The sequence below is a fragment of the Diabrotica virgifera genome, chromosome 3, assembly GCF_917563875.1.
Source record: "Diabrotica virgifera virgifera chromosome 3, PGI_DIABVI_V3a".
Lineage (NCBI taxonomy): Eukaryota > Metazoa > Arthropoda > Insecta > Coleoptera > Chrysomelidae > Diabrotica > Diabrotica virgifera.
Genome location: NC_065445.1, coordinates 128,705,610 through 128,719,516, shown reverse-complemented (window position 1 = coordinate 128,719,516; position 13,907 = coordinate 128,705,610). Strand labels below are relative to the sequence as shown.

At 33.8% G+C, this 13,907-nt stretch overlaps 1 protein-coding gene across 3 annotated transcripts in view; it reads right to left on the bottom strand.

The window, feature by feature from the left end:
* The window catches only part of LOC114339209 (glutamate receptor ionotropic, kainate 1-like), a 154,479-nt gene that overhangs the window by 119,159 nt on the left and 21,413 nt on the right, over window positions 1-13,907 (bottom strand). For all 3 annotated transcript variants that reach the window (XM_050645518.1, XM_050645519.1, XM_050645517.1), the window contains exon 2: window positions 11,102-11,369. In XM_050645518.1, the coding sequence (XP_050501475.1) occupies window positions 11,102-11,369 (268 nt within the window). The remainder of the gene's footprint in view (window positions 1-11,101; window positions 11,370-13,907) is intronic.

Genomic DNA, 13,907 nt, shown 5'->3' with positions numbered 1-13,907 from the left:
AAGGGGCAGGATGATGCATCACTACCTTACATACCAATATTAACACCCAAATTAACTAAAATATTTACGAACTACCCACAAGTTAAAATTACAACTAAAAATGTAAAGACATTAGCATCACTATATACAAAAACTAAAACATCTATTAGTATTATGGAAAGCTCAAATGTAGTTTACAAAATACCATGCGAAAATTGCGATAAGTCATATATCGGACACACATCCAGGAATTTAATAGGTAGACTAACGTCACACAAAAGCGACCTTAGAAATAATAAAAACACATGTGCATTAGTAGATCATGCAATAAACAAAAATAATACATTCAAATTCGATGAAACAACGGTATTAAAACATGAAAATAAACTAAATAAAAGAGAATTTTTAGAAATGGTGTGCATAAATAAATATCAATGTGTAAATAAAAGAACAGACATAAATAAACTAAGTAACATCTATAATTATATTTTATCTTACGATAAATGATATTCTAATTAAAGAATAGTAAATTCCCTGACAAAATTTCAAAAATTAAATTTTTAAAATTAACGCCACTTTAATTTGTTAATAAAACAATAATCAACAAAACATGTACTTATATCTATCTATACCTTCCATAATTTAAAGTACGCTAGTAAGTAATAATCAAAAAACTAGTTTTAACAACTTAAAATAAAATAAACAGATACCTATTTAATGTCTTATTGACATTAATTGAGTGTCTTTCTGGCATTAATCAAATTTAGAACTAAATTAATAAATCAAAATTTTTCATTAGAAATTGTAAAAATTAAAACATTGAAATTTGGAAACGATTAAAATAAGGATATTTTTATATTTTTATATAATTATGTTTTGTGGAAATGTTAAATTAATGAACTAACCTCACGTTGTAAGTTTTTGTGCTTTTTTATACAATGTTCTTTTATCTTTAATTTCATTGTATTTATAATTATATACTCATTTTAGCTAATCTTGACGAAGCAAATAAATTTTGCGAAAGCTCGATTGTAACAAAGAGTTTCTCTCATCCTGCCCCTTACACTGATTGCAACCTCAATAAAAACTTGTATCTACATATTGTCAGTCAATAATACCAAACTACTTTATATATATATATATATATATATATATATATATATATATATATATATATATATATATATATATATATATATATATATATATATATATATATATATATATATATATATATATATATATATGATTAAAAATAAGACTCAGCGTAATATTAACCCATCACTGCCCCCTCCCCCTCACCCAACATAAAAAACGTCATTTTTCGGTTTTATCTTTTGTTAGGCATCACACTATCTAGCTAGGGAATGCTCGAAACAGAAGTGGAAGATCAAGTGAATAGAGCAAACAGAGCCACAGGTTGCCTGATTGACACAATGTGGAGAAATAAAAATATCGTAAAAGAAATGAAACGCAGAATTTACAAAACAGTCATCCGACCAGTAATGACATATGCGGCAGAAACACGACCCGACACAGAGAGGACAAAAAGATGGCTCGAAAGAGCGGAGATGAAAACCCTTCGAAAAATCTATGGTAAGACTCTATGGGACAGGGCTAGAAATACAGATATACGACGAAGATGCAAGGTGGATAACATTAATAACTGGGTAAGAAACAGAAGAATAGAATGGAATGACCACATAAGCCGAATGAAAACAAATAGGGTAGTCAGGACAGCGAGAGACGGTTCCCCAATAGGAAGACGATCAGTGGGAAGACCACGAAAACGATGGAACGACAACTTACTAGATGCACATTGCAAAAACAGAGTCATGTCTATACAAAAAGAAGAAGAAGAATAAGATCTTTTGTTAGGTGGGATGCAATCAACTTTAAAATTTAAAGAAATTTAGACACATAGTTGAAGCTTTTATAAAACATGTTTTTTTATGTCTGTTTTTTATAGAAACGTACGTTGAGGGTACATAACCTTAAAAAAAATTTATTTTGTTTTGGAAAAAGCTTTTTTTCGGAGTCCTTCAAACACCAGAAAAGAACCAATACCCGAAGCAGCCATAATACAAAGACCAGTGAAATAAGCAGAAATGAGAGTACTGAGAAGCATTACAGGAAATTCGTTGAGAGATTGAAAGGTTACTGAAAACATTAGAAGAAAATGTAACGTTCTGCTGGGAAAAGTTCGATTGTTGTGCATCCGTACCATTCCCTCAAATTACGTAACCATGAGATTCTTCTCCTTCCTACACTTCTCTTGCCCTGGAGTTTCCCCTGTATAATCAACTGAAGTATGTTGTGTCTCTCATTACGCATAACATGCCCCAGGTATTGCAGCTTTCGTGTCTTGATGGTTTCTAATATTTCCATTCTTGTGTTGACTCTTCTCATGACTTCGTTGTTTGTTACATGCTCGGTCCATGATATCTCTAGAATTCTTCAATACACCCACAGTTCAAATGCTTCCAACTTTTTAGCAGTCGACGCGTAAAGTAGAGTCGAGAAAATATAACACCTTGCCAGCCTAACTCTCAAGTCTGATTTCAGTTCTCTTGCACACAGTACCTTTCTCATTTTATTGAAGTTTGTTCTTTCTTTCTATATTTGAACTTTGATTTCTTTGGAGTAATCGTTTGCGTTATTAATTATTGTGCCGAGATACTTGTAGTTTACAAGTTATTCTAAATCGGTAATTGTCAAGCTTTCATCATTATTTTGGATTTTTGATATACTCATAGATTTAGTTTTCTTGATGTTTTTTGATAATCCTAAGATACATATTCATAAGCTTGTGGAGATCTTGGAGGTTGTCCGCTATTATGATAGTATTGTCCACATATTACAGTTGAGTCCGCGATTCTTTACCCGTGTGTCATCATTTAAAGCATACGAAATAAATCGGAAATTTACTAAACGCAACGGCAAGTGGATATTATTCCGATCACGGTTTATAGTAAAAAATTTGACGTTATCAAATAAATAGAATGTCAAATTTAAGTTTTGCTTTAAAATTTTGGTGGATAATTACAGCTACATTTGAAGTAGCTTAATAAATTATTTTATTATCATTAATTAATAAATAAATAAACAATTTTTAAAAGAATTCAATAACGTATTTTCTTTTTGTTATTTTATTCACTTTGGCGGAACCATAAACACAAGCATTTAACTGTGTCAACAATGAGGTTAGCTTTGTACGTTGTCAAAATTTATCGTAAAATAACATAACTTATTAGAGTTTTTAATTTTTGCTAAAAAAACCTCATCCAACCTAATTTAATTTGAAAACAGTTGTTAGTTCTTGTTAATTTTTTATTTATCGTTGATAAGAAGTCGAGGTCCGCTGGGATGAACAGCCTCGGCTTCTTTTCGCAGTGAATATCTGTTGTGAATTTTGTTGTGTTTGACATTTGATTTTTTGGAAGAAAACTTAAAATAGACAAATCTGTGATTATCGTTCGAGGTGAACGGACGACTTTTGAAACTCATCCAAAGGGTAAGGACCAAAACTATCTATATTTTCTTGTTAATTTCTAATTTGCATCGACTGGCATAGATTTTAAATTCGTCAATCTGCCGCATAAGATGGAGGAAGAAGTTCCTCCCGATCCTCCTCCACCACCTGACCCTCCTAATAAAATCAACCAACTTGAAGGTCAATCTCAACCTCGAATTATTCAGAAAAGTCTTAAAGGAAAAAAACAAATACTATATTCGGAGACCGACATAGGTCCATATGAAGTATTTGTCCAGGGTCGGGATAAAAATATTGGAGATTACCACGTGTAAAGTATAGCTAAATCTATTTCCGTTTTAAAAATTAAAGACATCACAAAAATCAGTAGAAAAGGTAAAAACAGGATAGGGGTATTATTTGCCACTAGAAAAGCAGCCAACGATTTCGTTGTGAGGAAAGATTGGGAAGCCCTAGGGTATGACGTGTTCATTCCATTTCATCAGATTTCTTGTAGGGGTATAGTAAGGGGAGTTAATAAAAGATTCACAGAGGAGGAAATAAAGGAGGCATCAGAGACCAACTTGGCTTTATGTAAGATATTAAGTGTTAAGCGAATGAACCGAAGAGTACAGGTGGATTCAAAGGTTGAATTTGTCTCCACGGGAACTATTAGCATAACTTTTTCACGAAAAACTATTCATAAAGAAATTTCCATATATCAACTACCAATGAGGGTCACACCATTCATCAGCCCTGTTCTGCAATGTGGGAATTGCTTACTTTATGGCCATTCTACGAACCAATGTAGAGGAAAAAAGAAATGTGCCAGATGCGGAACTTCTCATGAAGATTCTTCATCTAATACGTGTACAAAATATTGCATTTTCTGCAAATCTTCTGACCATGATTCAAGTAGTCTTAATTGTAGAGAGAGAGTCAGACAAAAAGATATTAAGGATCTAATGTCCTTTTCTAATTTATCTTTCTATGAGGCAAGTCAGCAGGTTCCTAGGATCCATAATATTTCATCTTTAAACATAAACGATTTCCCCCCTTACATAGCGATCAGAATAATTCTAATGGCATATTACCACAGGATAGGAGGTCTGCAGCCTCAGCTCAATATTCAAAACCTTTTAGTCAAGTCACTCAATCTCCACCAAAAAGAAGAAGACCTTCAATACAAGAAAATACAGGTTATGATAAAATCTCCCACCAAAGACTACTTATTAATCCATCAGGTAGAAGAATAAATGAGCCCTCGACTTCAAAATTCAAATTCCTGCTCACTCTGATTCTCAAATCACTAACTCACAATCTTTATCCCAACTTCATTTGGATTTCAATCAGGCCATGTCTATGCTGAACCAATCTCACAGGGAGCTCGTCATGACCTTCATTGGGGACTTAATAAACTCAAAATCATACTCCATTCCTTACAATATGGCAGATCTAAAGACTAGCATAAACAAAATGTATCACCTTTCAATACAAATGTAAACCAGGGTCGGAGGGGAATAGAGGATCTCGAGCCTGAGGATTCGAGATCTTTTGACTCCTTGGTCTAGCAAACATACTCTATATAATGAATCCTAACACTCCGATAACTATTATTCAGTGGAATATACGTTCATATAACACTAATTCTGACAATCTAAAAATCCTTATAAAAAACCTTAACCCAGATATAATCCTTATTAGCGAATCTTGGCTCTCAAACCAACATGTTATAAGATGTAGAGGGTATCAAATAATCAGAAAAGATCGAGAGGATGGCTATGGCGGATTAATTACTCTTATCAAAAACAATATTGATTATAGGGAAATTCAAATTGCCAATCCAGGTTTCAATCATGATGTCCAATTCCAACTCACATTTCTCCCTAACTTTAATTTGAATATTCTTAATATATACTGTCCACAAGACAACTCCATCTCCAAATCCAACTGGTTTTCCCTTGTTAAATCACTTAATAAGCCATTTTTAATCATGGGTGATCTAAATTGTAATCATAAGGCATGGGGTAGTTCTAGAGACAGTCACAATGGTAGGATTATTTTTGATTCTTTGGAGGAACTTGAGCTAATATTTCTCAATGATGGGTCCCCAACTAGACTGGTGGCCCCAGGAGGCAGTAAGTCGGTAGTAGATCTAACAATGGCATCAGTCGATGTGGCAGCCAGTGTGGGCAAGTGGTCCACTATTTCAGATACTGGAACTAGTGACCACTTCCCCATAATATGTCAGATAGGTGTATGTCCTCAATCTCCCCCGCATTCATGTAAAAGAAGAAATCTAAAGAAATCTGATTGGTCTACTCATCATAACAATTTAAACAGCATTTTCTCAGCTTCTCCCAGGGAAGATTACGAATTTTTTACTAACTCCATATCATCGGTAGCTGATGAAACAATGCCTTGGCTTCACCCTCCTAATAATTCCAAATACCACATTCCATGGTGGGATGACTCATGTGCTGAAGTCGTCTCTGCGAGAGTGTGTGCCTTAAAAAAATTTAAAAATATCCCCTCAATGGAAAACTATATCGAGGCTAAAAAGAATATAGCCAAATCAAGAAAATTCCTAAAATCAAAACGTAAAAATAGTTTCAGGCTATTTTGCAGTAAATTAAATAGAAACACTCCTCTAAAAGTTGTGTGGGAGAAAATTAATAAGGTATCGGCTTCGAAATCGTCAATATATACACAATTGCCCTCTACTCCTATATCCCACGAAATTCTATGTTGCTTAACCCCCTTTCCGCTGTCAATAAAGTATTGGTTAGATCTCCTCAAGCCCTAGAACCGCCATTTGCTCTCGACGAGTATGAGAACTCCCTCTCAATTAAATCTGACTCGGCTCCTGGTGTGGATCAGATTTCCTACTCAATGTTAAAAAATCTTCCCGTTGTTGGATCTTTGTTATTAATTCAACTTTTCAATGAAAGTCTTAGAACGGGTATAGTTGCTGTTCAGTGGAAACAATCAGTAATTTTACCTATAATCAAAAAAGATAAAGATTGTAATAATCCGTTAAACTTTAGACCAATAGCTCTTTCTTCATGTGTAGGCAAAATGCTCGAAACTCTTATAAAGAATAAAATAGAGTGGACTGTGGAACATAATAAGATTTTTAATCCACTACAACTAGGATTTAGAAGGGGTAGAGGTTGTACGGAATGCCTTACATACCTCACCTTAACAATTCAAATAGGCTTCGCTCAAAACCAATACACTATTGGCATCTTTCTAGATATCTCTTCTGCTTATGATAATGTCAATATATCACTCCTGTATTCCAAATTATTAAAGTATAACATTCCAACCCAACTGGCTAATTTGATTTTCTGCCTTCTAAATGATAGAGAGCTAGTTGTCAAAGACAAACTGGGACAAACCCATGGCCCAAGAAAATCAAGTCTGGGACTACCCCAAGGTTCCCCATTAAGCCCTATCCTCTTCAACCTATATTGTCTTTCCCTGTATAATTTAATCCCCTCTTCATGCAAACTAATTCAGTATGCAGACGATTTGGTTCTTCTGATTAGAGGGAGTGATATTAATGAATTGGTAATTAATGTAAATAAATTCTTGATTCAGATGGAATCATGGTTGCTAGACCACAATTTAAATCTATCTAAGAACAAATCTTCTGCAATATTATTTACAAAAGGAAACACGAAAATCTCTCCCCCTAACGTAATATTTTGTAACCAGAATATTGGTTGGGTGGATTCAGTCAAATACCTGGGGGTAAATATTCAAAAAAACTTAAAGTGGAATTCATATGTAAACTCAATAGACCTGAAAGTAAATCGTGGCCTGAATGTGATGAGAGCTCTTTGTGGGACTTATTGGGGAAGTGATCCAAAAACCTTACAAATTGTACACAATGGTCTGATTCAGAGCCATCTGGACTATGGCTGCCAGGTAATTTTCGATTGTCCAACTTCCTTAATTAAAAGATTGGAGAAACTAAAATACAAAAGTATCCGAATTATAACTGGATGCATGAAATCTACCCCAATTCATGCTCTCTTAAGTGAAAGTGGTCAGATCTCGCTTAAATCTAGATGGGAATGGCTTAGCTCTAAATTTATATTAAAAAATTTAATGTTAATTGGCAACCCTATTATTTCCGCTCTCGACCTCTTAGACTTGGCAATTCAAAGGAACCAAAATAATTGGAAAAACAGAAATATTCTATTTCTAGTGCTTTTAAAAAACAAATTTAAAAGTACTTATCCCAACTTATATTTAAGTGACTTATACCCATGCCATAACTTTGAACTAGACCATCAATTATCAACAATTCCAATCATATTTATCCAATCTAATCGTTCAGATGAACTTGCCTCAGTTCAACTCCAAAAAATAATTCTAAATAAACCTAGTCACACCAAATTCTTCACGGACGGCTCAGTTGATGATGAAGGATCAGCAGGCTTTGGTGTCTTTAGCCGAGAGATCAACTATTCTTATACCAGTAAACTACCTAAGTATACCCAAATATGTACGGCTGAGATTGTCGCAATTAATCATGCCCTCCAAATTATTTTGAAAAATGGGATTAAACAAGCAATCATCTGCTCGGACTCTAAAAGTGCCTTACAGAAAATAGGCAGATCAACCTATTCTATGGAAACAGAACATTCATCGTTCATGACCAAGCGAAGCATCATTGAAGCGAAAGAAAATAACGTTAATATTAGTCTGGCATGGATTCCAGGACACTCGAATATTAAAGGGAACATGGTGGCTGATATACTAGCTAATATAGGTAGAACCTTAAATGTAGCTGCTGGTATCACTCTTCACTATTCCAACTTTCTACCAGACATCAAGCATTCCATCTGGAATCGGTGGAAGCAAGAATGGCAGGGGAAAAATCGAAATAATTCATTTTACTCTAAAATTGTAGGTCAGATAGATAAACTCCCCTGGTACCACAATTTTGCATATCAAGACAGAAGTCATATAACCACCATTATTAGAATGAGGACAGGTCATTGTGCTACTCCAGTTCACCTATTCAGGATAGGAGTAAAAGACGACCCATATTGTGACTGTGGCCGAGTTGGGTCCTTAAATCATCTGATTTTTGAGTGCCCTATAAATATGTCACCCAATTTTGACCTATATAAAGAATTAGTCAAAACAAATATCCCTACTCCCATTGAAATTTGCCTACTTATGTCCAACCTTAATCCACGTAGGATTAACCTGATCCTTAAATTCCTTAACTTAGCCAAACTTAATTTATAAATTAATCAATTCCCAAATTTGAATTAAAAAAATTAAGAAGATAAAGATATAAAAAGATATTAGACCTCCAAACGATAAAAGTCTTAACCCTTATGTTATAATATTGCCTTTCCTGTAGGGACTGTCTGGCCCTATAAGAAGATGTTCCTGCTAATATATATTTAAAAAAAATTGAGGCTTTAACATATATATTTGGAAATATTCGATTGCCCAGAGCAAGACAAGAGTATTTCCCTGGTGTAAGCTGGGCGAATTATCCCGAGGGATATAACTCAATAAAGGAAGAAGAAGAAGAAGAACATAACTTATTATGGTAGGGGAGCCCAAGCGGGCATTTTTGCAGTTACTCGAGAGCGTCAGATAATCATATGAGGAGAAACCAGGTATCCAGCAGATGTAACTCTACCATATATTGGCTCTTAACACAGGGGACTTCGTTAAGGGGGGCCCGAAAAAAAATCTATCCTTAAAAAAACTCGAAATTATCAGATTAAGATACGGTAAGTTAAGTACATGCAAAAGAGTGTATATTTCAAAAATCTGATGATTTGAGCCGGGCGTAAGGAAATGGGTGAGTCCCAAAGTTTTACAAGAAAAAAGCGAATATTTCGCGAAATGAATGACAGATCGAAAAACTAAAAAATACATACTCAATATTTTTTTAAAATCTATCGAATGATACCAAACACGACTTCCCAGGGAGAGGGGTGGGGGGTAAATTTATGATTTTAAATACGAATCCCGCGATATTTCGCGAAATGAATATCAGATAGAAAAACTGTAAAATACACTTATTAAATATTTTTGAAAAATCTATAGAATGGCACTAAACACGACCCCCTACGGAGGTGGGGCGGGGGGTTACTTTAAAATCTTAAATAGGAGCCCCCTTTTTTATTGCAAATTTGGTATATTTACGTAAAAATAAGTAACATTTATTCGAAACATTTTTTCGAATTATAGATAGACGGCGTTATAATCGGAAAAAACCATTGTTGGAAATGGAAAATTAAATTAAAAAATGACAAGCGCCAGCTAAAATGGAAAATTTTACATAACTTTTTTGGTTTTAGGACCTACTCTTCACAACCCAATAGGTCCCCATAACGCTCGAGTGACTGCACATTTAGCATACTTTGCTCCCCCACCATTACAAAATTTCTAACTCCAATATAAAATTAGTTGTGAAAACATCTGTTTGTATACTATAAAAAATTTCAAAATTCAAAAATTCGACAAAATAACAGCAAAAAATTCAACAAACTGACAGCCACAAAAGTAAACAAACCAAAACATCAGAAATTGTACTTAAAATATGTGAAGACATCCCCAATCGTCTTTCTTTGTACCTATCTCTTTTCAATGCACTGAGTCTAAATCGTTCATAAAAATAACATGTGTTTTTACTTAAAAACAGACGGCAGCTGATTTGTCATTAATTTCATGCGTGGAAGAGAATGATGCTAAATAAAAAGTATGTGTTTTATCTCGCCAGGTGTTAATGACGCAAGGGTAAAGACTCGCGGACTCAACTATATCTAATGTTGTTAATTGGCGTTCCATTGACCTTATTCCTGCTATTTCTCCCTCAAGATCTCTTTTCATAATTTCTTCAGAGTATGCATTGAATAGTAGTGGTGAAATATACACCCCTGTCGCACTCCTCTTTTAATTTCGAACTCTTCTGATGTGTGTTAGTTAATGCGTATATATGCTTGCTGTTTATAATATAGATTTTTTATAATTAGAAGTTAATTGTATTGTAATTGTTTTGCTTTGATGACGTCCAGTAGCTCTTTGTGGCGGACTTTGTACCACATCTCGAGACCTTCGAGATATGATATTAAAGAGAATCTTAAGAATTTCATTATCGGATCGTATAATTAATATTCAGGTTCTACTAAGAATGAGTGAATAATGCAAGTTAATACAATAAAAGAACGGAAATTAAAAAATTTTGCCACATCACAGTGTGGATTTGAGTGGATCAGGGAGAAGAATATCTTTGTTTGGAAGATAATACAACCGTAATATTCTGAACAGCTATTCAGGGTAGCAAATGTAGATAGCATAGGTAGAATAGCAAAAGTAGGATAGTCAACATCCGGAAGGAATAGGTACCGTTGACAGAACAAAGTATGGAGAAAATCTTTTGTTTTTCAATAAGTAGCTTAACTTACAAAGTGCTACGAGTTCAGTTTGATTCGTCCTTTTATATATGCTCTCTGATTATTCTTATTATTCTTTTTTCATATAAGATGTTAATATAAATAATTCCGACTCTCCGACGCTCTTATAGGGCATAGGGACAACGAGAAGAAGAAGAATATATAAATAATTCAGTTCAAAAGAATAATGCACAGTAAAATCTTCTTTATTTACCTTGTTACAATATGAGGAATCTCCTTGTAGTCGCAAATAGATTGTACTACTTCGATATTTTCAAATGTTTTAGGACCAAAAATAGCTACCACGCCGTCTTCTAAAATTGTACATGCATTTTTCATGACTGCATAAGTGTTATATTTTGTTAAGTTATTCTGAACCACAGCAGTAAATGTAAATTCGGCATCGTTATCATTTTTATTAATGTCTTCAATAGCAAAATTAAAGGCTTTTTCCAGATTGTCATCATTTTCAAATAGGGCTCCTGAAAAAAAATTGTCATTAGCTATACTAATAATAATTACAAATAAAATATTAATAGACAATTTCAAAATTCTTTAATAATACTGCATAAAATTGTAAAGTCGTTTAGCGATATATACCCATTCCATGACATCTCGTAACGCGACAGTTCGTAACCGGACAGTTGGTAACGGACAATTCGTAACAGCGACAGTTCGTAACGGCGACACTTCGTAACGGCGACAGTTCGTAACTATACAAATTCGTAACGGACAATTCGTAACGTCCAAATTGAATTATTCTGTTTTTATTTTTGTTAGCGTGGAAACTAACTGTTATTACAGTTATAAATGAAATTATGTTTATCAATTTAACGAATCAGTATCAGGATATATATTTTTAAGGCATTTCATATTTCGTGTTTCAGAATATAATAAAAGTATTTAAACCAAGCATTAAAATATTAAAAACCATCCCTCTTATCAACTATAACCGCTGATTGAATGCCCCAAAGCTATTATCAATCACAAGGTTCATTATAATAACAGGTAATTATCATCTTTCCTTTACAAAATGTTTATTTAAAAAGTTTGGAATGTCTAAAAACGGTTGTCAGATTAAAGATTTCAGCAGTTAAGTACTTCATTATTCCTTTGTCTAGGAATATGCAAATTTAAGGAACAATAAGAGGGATAAACTTTTAAATATATTGTTAAAAGCTTGTATGTATTTAAATATTTGTTTGTGTTTAAACACGAAATATAAATTGTGTTAAACATGTTTATCCCGGTACTGATTTGTTAAATTGATAAATATAATTTCAATTATTGTAATAACAGTTAGTTTCCACGTTAACGAAAATAAACAGAATAATTCAATTTGGACGTTACGAATTGTCCGTTACGATTTGTATAGTTACGAACTGTCGCCGTTACGAAGTGTCGCCGTTACGAACTGTCGGTGTTACGAATTGTCCGTTACCAACTGTCCGGTTACGAACTGTTGCGTTACGAGGTGTCTGGTCACGACCCACAACAGATGCCCCAGATGAAGACATAGACGACAATTACAAGATAGAAAACATCTTGCAGAAAATCTCACAAAAGCAGCCAGTATATTATTACTGGAGACTGGACTACATACTACTGCAGCCAAGGTTGTGATAATTGAAGCTAAACCAAATTTGAAAAATATTGTACGGTCATTTTCTTGGACTCTAGAAACAACAGAGAACAATGTCTTCTACAGTTTGCCAGTGATAACAACCTAGTGATAAAAAATTCAGTTTATAAATACCACCCAAGAAGGCTATCAACGTGGACTAATCCAAATAATGAACACAATAATTAAATCGACTTCATACCCATGCGGGAAAGGCGGAAAGCCTTAGTACTAAACGTAAGAGCTCTGACTGAAGCATGTTGTGAATCATACTGGTGTGATGATGCACCAGCTGCTAAAAATGAACTGCTGGTTCAAACTAGAAAAATACGCCAGACAAACCAGCTAAGGGTAAATAAAACAGAAGAATTCAAAATGAAACTGATAAACAAGGAACAACCACAAATATTAGAAGACATAAATAAAACAGGAAATGGAATAAAAAGAGTGCACACCGCTTCAAACACAAAATAACACATATTGGAAGTCAGGGGAAACCTTGGAATTAGTGGAAAAATATGTTATGCTCTATCATACTACAAAAACAGGAAACAACACCCAAGGAACATAGGAGCTAAGCAGGAGAATAAAATATTTGTGCATCAAAAGTGCATCAACATACTATACTATATCAACGTAACTACATCATGATGTATATTTTATTCTAAGATAAACTCAGAAAGTCATATTTACGATGTTGAGTCGGTCTGTATGACTAAAAGCCTATGCAAAAAAAAGAACGGGAGCTACATATAAACCGCGATGAAAGTCATAAACTATTTAAAAAAGGTTAATATTTGACCCAAGAGCGCCATAACTTCAGGCCATTCAAGACCATAATGGAAATAATATAAAAACCGACATAGAAAGCAATGCAGAGACCTGGAAAAATTACAGAACTATTTGTATATATACAGATACTTCAAAATATGCATCAGTTTAAGAATACAAGAAAAACACGATCAGAGAAGCAGAACCAATAATTATTTTACTAGCAGAAGTAGAGAAGGTTCCAAGCCAACTAAAAAAACCTCAAACAAATTCCTGCTACATATAATTGGCTAAAGAACTATTTAATTTCCAAGATAGTCGAAGGACAATAGTCATAACAGGAAAAGGAACTCGTGAGCAGATATTGTGAACAACAGACAGATAATAGAAAGAGCGAGGGAACACACTATACCACTGCTGATTTTATTTCTATATTCCACAAAAGCTTTCGATTTAGTGAAATTCTTAATTACCTGATTAAGCTAATAAGAAATATGTTGACAAAAACAGCCAAATTTAAAGTACCTACACGGAGTATATTTAAATCCGTTCCAAAGGTAAAAATAACTAAATAGGGCTGCATTCTGCATTCTAGCACCATTAGTACATATATAACATATATTCTGAA